Raw genomic sequence first — 11,076 nt, 5'->3', positions numbered from 1 at the left:
TTTTACATATTAAATGGGAGGTTTTTGTTCAAATATGATGATTTTTGTTATTATTGGTAGTGCATGAATGATCAAATACAAATTTATGATGTCATCTATATGTGTATGTATGGCTCAATAATTTTTTTGTAAAAAATTGAACCAACAAAACCGCATTGGTTTGGTTTGATTCAATTCAGTTTTATTTTAAAAGTCAACCGAACTAAACCAAACCATACACTTTTTTCTCTTGCAGTTCAGATGACTTTTAACGTCAAAACCGCACCGCGAACACCCTTATTACCAGCATTACAATGGTAACTTTGGTTTGGTTTGGTTGCTTCATCAAGAAAGAATGAAGAGAGTACTTGAAGAGATATTCGTACTTAAAGTGACACCATGTTTCTAATCATATTTCATCTTTCACTTGGTTCGTTTACTTGGATTTTATAAGGGTGGATCTGAAAGATTGCTGGTTTTTGAGTACATAAATTTTTTATCCTATTAATCATGGCACATGTACAAAAGTGGAGGGAGGGGGATTAACAAAATTTCAAAGAAAATAAAGTTGAGGGAAAAAAAACTGTATTTTAAAATATAGAAATATAAAAGTTAAAAACTAGTAAATAAAGGGATAAAAAATGCATTTAAATATTTTATATATGAATTTTAAAATTGCCTCTTTTAAATCAAAACCACCCAAGTTTAATCGGATGGCTACCAACGCTCAAATGCATGAATATAGAGGCTTTAACTATAGGGAATCTCAATCCATATTTGTCTAAGTTTTTCCCTATTTCTCAAGTTAATATCATGTTTTCTATTGTTTAACAATTTATTGATTCAATTGTTGTATATTATAGGTGATAATTTGGATATGACAATATAATTTAAATTCATTTTTTCCTAGCGATATAATGTACACTTCATTTTATGGATTTAAAAATATCAAAAAGATGGTTTAAACGTACTTAATTCTCATTGTTGGAGTTGTGTAATACTAAATATTTTGTTCTTTTAAAGATTTTACAATTTATTTTTTTTTAGTATTGTATTTTGAAGATAAAAGTCAACATAACCATTTCCAAATTAATAAATAGGCAATGACTAAAAAAAAAAAAAGTGTGGGGGTGGTAAGAGTGCAAATAGCATTGTTGGTCATTCATTGGGGTCGGACATCAAAGGGACGAGGGTTCCCTACCTAATGTGTTGCATAACCACTTATGTACTACAAGTCTCATCTATTTTTTCTTTCTTTCACCATTTGCACATGTTGATACTTCTGGTTTATGGTATCTACTCACAACCTTGGACTTAAAACAATGGATTGGAAACACGTGTTTGATTATAAACATGAATTTGGGGAGACAGACGTGGGGAAGGTACATGCATTTGGATGACATGATTTTACTACTATATATAATAAGGAAAATGCTAAAGTTTACGAATTTTTTTTAGCAAATAATTTGTGACAATTATCATATTTTTGTCCCTCTTGAAGTTTTAAAAATGTCTAAAGAAATTTGCCTTGTGAAGTTTTGTCCCTCTTGAAAATAATTTTTTTGTTGATAAAATTATTATGTTTATGATGGTTGGTGGGATCATGGGGTGGCTTCTCATGGGCTCTGACTAGAGATATTTGTTATTATTGTCTAATCATTCTTAAATATTCAATTTAAATGTAGGGTCTTGAGTCATTTAGAGTCAATAACTATTTCAATTCATTGTAATATAAAGGAGATGGTTCATTCTATAAGGTCTTCTTTTCTATTCTATAGAAAAGTTTTTGTTCTTAAAGAGAATCTGAAATCTCACAAAAGAGTTCTCAAAGTTTAGAATATGCAAGTGTTAGTACTCTCGACCTTCAATTTGTGTTCTTGAGAGAAAATGTTTGTAATTTAGATTTAAAACTCGATCAAAGGGAGTCTTTATGAGGATGAGATTGGGGCTAGGACTAGGACCATTGCGAACTTTGGTCCTCGTTAAAGATTAAAGATTATTCGTTGTTCCAGCGAGCGAAGTTCAATGGTTTAAGGAGAAAAATGCTAACATTGTCCTTTTTCATGCTTGTGTCAAAAGTAGGAGTAGGAGAAATAATATTTTAACTCTTAAAGTTGGTGATGGTTTGATTGAAGTGATATATGAGATTCGTTAAGAGATTCTAATTATTTTTTCAATCACTTTAATTAACCTCTTGTTGATGGGCTTAGACGTCCACAACATTAACATCTAGGGGTACTTTTCAAAAGATACAGTCTTATTCACCTTCAATTACTCTTGGACAGAGGCCGCGTCCAAGATGCTATGCAGAGCTTTGTGGTAGTGCATGCCTCCCTACAAGTTTATGCATATTGTCATCATTTCATCTTTGGCGTTGTGGTATTTCATTTTGAGATGGATAGTAGAAGGTATTACCCTCAAGGATGCTAAGATGAATATCCCTAGAACACAGTTGTAGATAAATTCACATTAAACGACTTAGAACTGGAAGTCTACAACCCTCTCTTCACCTTCCTTTTCTCAAAGCCAATTTGGTGAAAATCCATGTACATGACATCACATCAACTCCCTTTATCGACGAGAATTTGAAAGACTTTGTAGTTGGCCATAAAACCATGACGATTAATGTGAAAAGTTTGTTGGGTATTACTCATACGTTTTTCTCTTTCCAAAAACCTAGGATAAGTCGTTTAGAGACCTTGCTTGACACTAATTTGTTGTTCTGATTGACATATAACATCTTTGCAATCATCCTTTTCAGGATTCCTTTGTACAATTTCTTTGGGAGTGGGAAACCTACTATCATTGAGGCAATGAAAGGCTATTTACCTTTCACGTGGTCTTCTGTTTCACTATTTCCCTCCCTTTGTCGGTGTCTTCGACTTCTTAGATTATCTTCCTTAGTAGTATATCTTATTGGCAAGGGACCTTTGTTGGCATGAGGATTCAGTCCTACATGTAGCTTTCATGGGAATATTTATGTCCCTTATGGATCTTCCTCTAACCATCTATTTTTTGTACCTCATAAGATTTCCCTTCTTGATCAACTCCTCAATTATCCTTGAGGTGCATTAATTCATTGGTCTAATGCTCGCGACACTTCTGGGCAGCTGAAAATACTTTGTCTTGCTGATTTATTGAGACTTCTTCAAGGCTTGCTGATACTTGACCTTGAATTATTTAAACTCCACGCGGGCACACTTTTGTAAGATTTTTTCTTCGAATGTGTTCAAAGGGCGTAATCGAATAAACGGGACTAGGGTCCCATGTTCCTCTCTTTGTACTTGTCTTTGCATCATTTGTTGTTCTTGATCTTATCACAACAAATTCTTTTATTTGTCTCGCTCTCTTTGGCTAGTAGCTTATCCTTGTTAATGATGTACTGTTGAGCTCGGAAGAGTAATTTGCTTATGCTTTGCTGCTTTACTAAAACTAGTTTCTCTCTGAAAATGCTTCTATCTAGAAGGTAGTCTAGAATAGTGTCCACGTACTTAATGTGCTCGTCAGGGTCCTCAATGTCTTCAAATGTATCTAGTTTTTAGGGTTCTCCAAAGACTTAGGACTTATGAATGTTGGAAGAAATAAATTGGTGGAGGAACTGGAACATGATGGAAAAAAGCTTGTGGATATAGTGTAGTTAGCTAAGCATGTTGTGGAGGGAGACGAGTCTCTTGGAGCTAGGGGTTCTGGTTAACAAATCTTGATGCGACCAAAGATGGACGAACTAGTGCCTGACATTGATAATTCGTTGCTAAAGCATGTGTACATAACTACGAAAAAGGCATTTAACTACGGTTGGAATAGGTATATAATCACACATGTCTGGGTGTTGTTATGTAGCGTGTTGTTGTTTATGCGGTACTTTCAATCACTTTCCTGTGACCGTTGTAGTAAACTGGAAAGCGCGCACCTTATAACAATGGTTAAGCCTAATAACTGTTGTGATACTATTTATGAATAAATGTCAATTGTATCAAACCTGAATCAACAATACACCATTTTTGAATTGATATCAAAATTAGTTGTAATAAGTACGTAATTTCATTAAGTACGTCAAAATATACGTAGAATGAATATCTAAGAATGGAAGAATAAATTTGAACTGCTAGAGGTAGGCAATTGATCTTTCCAACTTCTAAGAGAAAAGAAAATGTATGGAATTAAAGAACCATTAATGAGCAAACTATCTTGACATGCGTGCTTCTTTTGGGTTTTAAACTTCTAAGACAAGAAGATGAAGAATCTAAAGGAATAATATAAAAGCGAAAGAACCAAAACACAAAAACAACTTCGTCCAAAGAAATTAAAATGAGTTCTCCTGCTCAAGCTACCAACAATGCGGAGAATGAAGATGTTGCTGATGTAGAGGGTGTTGTGCTGCAAAACCATCCTCAGAATCAAGACGAGGAAATAATCTAATACTTGAGACACAAGAGAGCTCTCAGGGTGAGGATACGAAGAACAAGGTTGAGAAGGCATATAATTTTCTTCGACTCTGATGACGAGGATGAGGATGAGGCAGACTATGATTGGTCAAACTTCCTCTCAGCCAGAGGATTTAGATTTGATTATTAAGGCCTTCTGTAATGAAAGTTTATATAATGAAATTTTATTCATTCTTCTTAAATTTAGGGTTTTATCACACTCTTAAGCTATCAACTTAAACTAACAACTTAAATTATAAACTAATATATTAATAAATAACTTGAACAATAATTGTAATTGAAAATTCAACAGTTTACAATGAACTTACTCGTAAGAAATTGTCTGTTAGTTGCATTCCGGTCATGTTCACTGCACCCGCAGTTTCAACATCAATAATGCAATTCAAACCTTAAACCCTAAACATAACATCTTCAACTATTACATTTCATAACAAAGTAAATATTAAACATAAAGGAGATAACAAAACATAATGTCTTCAGATTTCCAGAAAATCTCTCTGATTTTAGTTTGTTCTTTTAATTCTTGTCCTTCTTTTTTGAATTTTCACACATAACCTTCAAATAGCCCAAAGCTTCCAACTCTGACTTCATCTTCATTTTTGAATCTCTCTGTTTTATCCCTTCTTGCATTGGTACAGAACCATTTGACCATCACAACCATAAAAATTTCCAGATCAAGATTTTATAGTGGAAGAAAACATATAAACACCTTTGGATGAATTTGTCTTCAAATGCGACATTGAAACGAAACTGAACAACAACAATGTCGAAAAATTTGACGTACCTTAAAGTAGAACATTTTGTAGGTGTTATTGTCTTCTTTTTGACGATGACTACGACGTTGGTGTTAAGGTTGTTTCTTTTATCAGTGGAGAGTGTGTAACAACAGTTTTACAAAAGAACCGCTGAGATATCCCTATTATTTTTTATTGAAATATAAATAAAAATTAAAAGACGCTTATTAACTTAAAAGGAATAAACTATTTGAGGGAGATGAAGTTCGAACCCAGAAAAACTTGTTTGTATCACCACGGTTATGGAAGTAACTATAAATATACCCCGAAATTTTTTAATTAAACAATAAAAAAATGTTAGCGCATGAGTTTAGAAGTGTCACCGTGGTTTTGAGAAGAATCGTGGTGACTTTGACGTTATTGTATGCGCGTTTTATAGTGGTGGTATATTCTTGAGGAAGATCGTCAAGAACTATTGACATATTGGTTTGAATGATCTGGATTTGTAATCAGTGAACAACACTAGTTTATTTTGAATCAATCCTCGGCAAAATAACATAAAGTAGTTACGTTTACTCGAAGTTGGCAACTGAAAGCAGATGTGGTGATGAAATTGAGGAGATTCCAGAGGATCAAAAAACGATTCTCATATACAACGTCACTATTTTACTGGAATAAAAAATAATTAAAAAATAATTGTTATGTCGATGAAGACCACAGTGAAGACACTTTTGATGCGACTCAGATGGTTCTTATGTGACGGAGAAGGTACTTGTAAAAAACGTTAGTTTTTTGACGCTCAAGTTACACTACGCCAAATAAGGTATTTAATAGCACTTTTTTAATTTTTGATAGCGCTTAAAAGCGCTATTAACCGCGCCGCTATTGTAAACATTTTTTTTTAATAGCACTTTAAAAACGCTATTAAAATACCAGTTTTTAATAGTGTTTTTTCTAAAGCGCTATTGAAGTATGCATTTTTGGTGTGTTCTGATTTAATTTTGACAGCACTCTCAAATTAAGTGCTATTAAAGAACACATGTTTGATAGCGCTTTCAAACAAAACGCTACTATATGACTTATGTTTGATAGCACTTTTACAGAAAGGGCTAATATATGACTCATGTTTGATAGCACTTTCAAAGAAAGCGCTAATATATATGACTCATGTTTGATAGCACTTTCAAAGAAAGCGCTAATATATGGTACACTTCTTTTTTTTTTTTTTGCCGTGCATAAAGTCATTCTATTGGTGTGCAAATATCTAAAAGCTACATTCAATTCAATACTAAATAATGCTTTAAGTTACTCATTGCATACATATTATGATCCATCAATACCAAATAACATTTTAAACCAAATCCCCTTGTTTACAAATATCATAACATATATAGAGGGTATTTGGTGTACTTAAAAAAAAAAGAGCATTTACAAAGCCAAATTTAAAGATGCATGCATTCCATCTAAGAGTACAATGTCCATGAAGCAACTCCTGAAAAATAGTACTCAAGAACCCACAATAATCCGTCAGTGTACTTCTGCACCTACAATTTAATTGCCACCACGATTCAATATACTTAAGCGAAGGACACAACTATCGATGTATGTGACGTCATTGCTTCATAGAAATTAAGAAAAAGAACAAAACAAAATAAGTAGCTGCAGGGAAAAACTTACTACTTCTTTTCTCTTTATAATATCTTTCTTTAAAGCCACCTGTTCCTAGTTTTATCTAAAATGAATTTTAAAAACACTTACAAATCAACCATATATTGAATTTTAACTTAATCTAACTTCATCTCCATTTATTTGAGAACAAAATCAAAAAGTATAAAATTATAACGACCTTATCGAGGAAAAAAAGTGTATACCTTGTCATTCAAGAAATCTCCACTCGTAAATAAATCCCTTTTACCTCTCATGCATTTCTTTAACTCCTCTTTTAAATCATTTGTGTTTTTCAAAATCTAAAAAATAAGAATATAAAATGATCAGCAATTCAACATCATTAACTCAAATAATATATTCAACTGTAAAAAATGTTAATCAAAATGCATAAATGATTCTTCCTCAAACACTGGACAAACATTGTTGGAAGCCGGCATCTTCTTAATGCGAATAGCGCAATCTAAACTACTTCCATTCTCATTAGGGATGAAATTACATGCTTCCTGTTCTTGCTTCTGAAAGAAAACAACAGAATCACATGAATCTACTAATGCATAACTCATGTCTCTATTTTTCAAATTTTCCATTAACCATGAGTATAAAAGGAAAATATCTAGTGATATATCATATATGTACCTGAGGCTTCTTCCAAACTTGTGTAAGATTATTGTGTTTTAAGTCCATAGCAACTAGATTATTCTGATAAAAGTTTTCTGGCATGTATTTTAAAGGAAATCCTTGCCAAGAAGGCCATTTCATGTTCCTTGGAAAACACCCATAATCTCCTATGAATTGTACATGATCAAGTTGCAACAATCTCAATCTCTTCATTTTTTCAAAAGCAATAGTATCATAACAAACGCCACTGGTCCCCTGCAACTTCATAACTAATCCTTCAATGGCATTTGTTCCCTACAACACAAAGAAAGACCATAGAAAAATAAAATAAAAAGGAAATCTTAATTTAGTTGTTACATGAAGCAACAAATACAATCACATATAAAATGACATGATTACATGAACGAACTTCTCCAAAAATTTGAGTTGCTACATGAAGACACATGAATGAAAACTTGTAAGATTTTTAACATGGACAAAAATAAGAGTAATAGCGTCTTACTATAAAGTGCTATTATAGATGTGTTTTTTCCTTTTTAATAGCACTTTATTTAAAAGTGCTATTAAATTAGGCGATACAAAATATCAATTTTGGCGTAGTGTTAGTAAGAAAATGAGGTGAAACTTTGCAAGTGTTTGTTTTAAATTGTACTAGAATGTGACTTAACACCACACTTAAATAGGAGAGGTCGTGTAAATGTCTTTGAATTATTTGATGTAGAATATGAGTGACCTTTGAATGAAGATGAGGAATTATAATTGAAGGAGAGATGTGCTCTGTGTATCGTCATAAGATGTAAGTTGACTTGTACAACAATGTGGCAATTTTTTTAAGAGAATTGGAACCGTCTATTGAAAATGTTGGTCGACCCGAAACAATCTCTTTCAAAATAATGATTTTTTTAAAATTGTTTAATAATGGTCAAAATTTCAATATTCACATCGCAGTTCAAAAACTTGGAAACTATTTTTTTTAACTTAGGAAACTATTAGTTGACCAATAAGAAATTTTATTTATTTATTTATGTAACAAAATAACAAGTTTATTTATGTAACAAAATAACAAGTTTATTTATGATATAAACAATGGGCCTAAAATACCCTCCACCTAATGCAAGCTAGTTGCAATATAGGAGAATATCTAACCAATATACATGATAATAAAAATATAAAATGCCATACACTGTATAATAAATTCCCCGAAATAACCCTCTAGAATATGTATGACTATGTCAAAAGACCAAAACTATGTAACCAATAAACAACAAACAAATAAGAATATCATACAAAGTCATCGAATCAGGTCAACATATCCATCAACGATCAACGATCCCAATCACACTTGGTGGTCTGAAAACCACCGTCCACCGTCGTTGTACCACCGTCAGAATTCAAAGGAACACGCAACTCACAAGTAACCTTAGGCTTAATCCTCCTCGTCTTCAGCACTCCCAGCTTAAACCTAATCCTAAGATAAATCTTCACATCAATCTCATAAACCTTAGAATCCTTCTCTTTACTCAAATCCGAACTCTGATCACTGTTAAGAACCACCACCTTCGAACCCTTAAACGTAGGGTTCAACGTGTTAGTTGTTTTATGTCCTTGATAAAAAGGATCAAGAAAAACCGAGTCAACCCTAGCATCATGGTACAAGGCTCTAGCTTCGATGTAATCGTAGTAGATACCAAGTCGTTTGTTGGGGTTGCGGATTGTCATGTTGAGAGAGAGATCGTAGTTGAGGTTGTTGTTTGTGTAGTTGAATTGCGTGAGGGAAGCTTGGGTGACGTGGACTTTGACTACGTTGGGACGAACGATGAGCCAGAAGAGGAAGATGGCGATTCCGATGATGATTATGACGGTGAGGATTAGTTTGAAGATGAGGTTGAAGAGACAGCCGCAGCAGCAGCCGAGACCGCCGCCGCGGGAGGGGCGGTGGAGGGTTCTTTGTGGGGGGATTGAAGGGCCGTAGTAGGCTCCGTTGAGTTGTTGTTTCTCGTACATGGCGGCTAGATGGTTAAAAAAGGAAGAAAATATGTTGTGGAAATAAAAGAATGGAAAAAATGAGATATGAAAAAGTGTGAGGAAAGTGTAATATTTATATAGAGAGAAGAATAGTTTAAGGAAGGTGAGGTTTGAGGTATGAATAGAAATGATCCATATGGAGTAGATAGGAAGAGAGGTGAAAGGAACAAGTGTATTTTGTGGACGGAAAAACAGGGAAAAAGGCAAAAAGCGCGTTTAATAGTCTTTATTAGATTATACTCATAGTTGGGAAAATAATTACGGCAATGGAAGAATAATCACGGCAAGAAATAACTTTAGGTTGCTTTTGAAAAATTGTAAATAAGTTTATTCACAAAAAACATTAGAATCAACTGTGTGGAAAATAATTATTACTTTTTGTGGACATTATTAGAATAATATACATGTTGGTTTTAATTAGTGATAGATAACGTAGGTATCGCCTTAACTAAGATGCTGGTGGAGTTAGTTGCAGTCTTGCAGAGTGGTTCGTTTTCTAGATGCGGTTGCTTTTGCAAACGTCTTAGTTTGCAAACTAAAGTCATACATCTTGAATAGTCTTTTTTTCGTTTTACAGTTTTATAATACATTAGTCTTTAAATATAAAATCTTGTATTTATGAGAGGTTTGAAACATTATACAATTATGGTTTAAGATATATTAAAAAAATAAAATAGTCTTTTATAATAACAACTTATAAGAGGAACAAATTAAATTATTTTATTAATGGATATAAAAATTATTATAGCATTTCTTAACTCCTTGTTAAATATAGAGTTGTTACTCCGTCAAAACTATTGCACAAGCTTAAACTTAGAACTTCTTATCAATTGTATATTCTTAGAAATTGTTAAGTATTCAAGTATTTTTGTGTTGTATTTTGTTTACACCTCTAATTGTATATCAAGTATAAGCTTAAACAATCCTTAATCAGTAAGATAGATTGTTAGAAGCCTCTTGCTTGTTGCTTGAGTATCTGAAGTCTCTTACTTGTGTTCTAGTAAAAATTTCTTAGAATCGCAAGGGGACTGGACTACTTCTGTTTTGTGAAAGGAACCAGGATAATTGCTTGTGTCTTTTTTCTTTACCTCTGGATCTTTATTCCGCTACATACTTTAGACTCTGACTCACATTTTAATCTTGTTTTCAGAATCTGATAAGGGATTTTTAAGAGTAAAGGAAGAAAAAGTTAACACAATTCAATCCCCCTTCTTGTGTTTTTCTCACCTTCATGACATTGATCTGTTTCTTGATTATTTTCCTCCAGATTTGTCTTCTCCAAAATATTTGCACAAATAATCACTTATACTTCTAATGATTTAGAGTTAGATTCATCAAAAGTAATATGAAGTGACTCATCCATTGTTAGGATTTTTTTTGTTAAATACTCCAAAGTTTTTACTTTAAATGAAATATCCTATGAATATGACTTCATCATCCTTTGCGTCAAATTTTTCGAGATTATCTTTCCTATTATTAAGGATAAAGCATTTGCATTAAAAAATATATAAGTGTCGGCTTTCTTCCTTTATATAATTTAGATGGCGTCCTCTCAAGAATTAGTCTTATCAAGACAAGAGTCATGACTAGCAAGTAATGCTATGCAT

General features: G+C 32.9%; 2 protein-coding genes across 2 annotated transcripts; both read right to left on the bottom strand.

Moving 5' to 3' along the window:
• Positions 1-6,621: 6,621 nt before the first annotated feature.
• LOC131615207 (5'-3' exoribonuclease 2-like) lies at positions 6,622-8,317 on the bottom strand. Its single transcript, XM_058886687.1, has 4 exons — positions 7,463-8,317; positions 7,030-7,125; positions 6,807-6,890; positions 6,622-6,702 (listed from the first exon to the last, which is right to left on the bottom strand). Exons 1-4 carry the CDS (start codon positions 7,709-7,711, stop codon positions 6,622-6,624), a joined length of 510 nt encoding a protein of 169 aa, XP_058742670.1. The 5' UTR covers positions 7,712-8,317.
• A 216-nt stretch (positions 8,318-8,533) lies between these two features.
• LOC131613060 (NDR1/HIN1-like protein 10) lies at positions 8,534-9,637 on the bottom strand. Its single transcript, XM_058884777.1, has one exon. It carries the CDS (start codon positions 9,446-9,448, stop codon positions 8,768-8,770), a length of 681 nt encoding a protein of 226 aa, XP_058740760.1. The 5' UTR covers positions 9,449-9,637; the 3' UTR covers positions 8,534-8,767.
• Between the last annotated feature and the right edge of the window lie 1,439 nt (positions 9,638-11,076).

The sequence above is a fragment of the Vicia villosa genome, linkage group LG6 (genome assembly GCF_029867415.1).
Source record: "Vicia villosa cultivar HV-30 ecotype Madison, WI linkage group LG6, Vvil1.0, whole genome shotgun sequence".
NCBI classification, from domain to species: Eukaryota; Viridiplantae; Streptophyta; class Magnoliopsida; order Fabales; family Fabaceae; genus Vicia; species Vicia villosa.
This window is presented reverse-complemented; position numbering and strand designations above follow the sequence as displayed.

What these genes read in the sequence shown, in the direction of transcription:
- LOC131615207 (XM_058886687.1), bottom strand. Translation starts at nt 7,711, where the DNA reads ATGAAGTTGCAGGGGACCAGTGGCGTTTGTTATGATACTATTGCTTTT. An exon ending in AAGTTTGGAAGAAGCCTCAG is followed by an intron (nt 7,126 to 7,462) that starts GTACATATATGA and finishes CTTATTTTTTAG; the next exon opens with ATTTTGAAAAACACAAATGA. An exon ending in TCCCTGCAGCTACTTATTTT is followed by an intron (nt 6,703 to 6,806) that starts GTTTTGTTCTTT and finishes ATTAAATTGTAG; the next exon opens with GTGCAGAAGTACACTGACGG.
- LOC131613060 (XM_058884777.1), bottom strand. Translation starts at nt 9,448, where the DNA reads ATGTACGAGAAACAACAACTCAACGGAGCCTACTACGGCCCTTCAATC.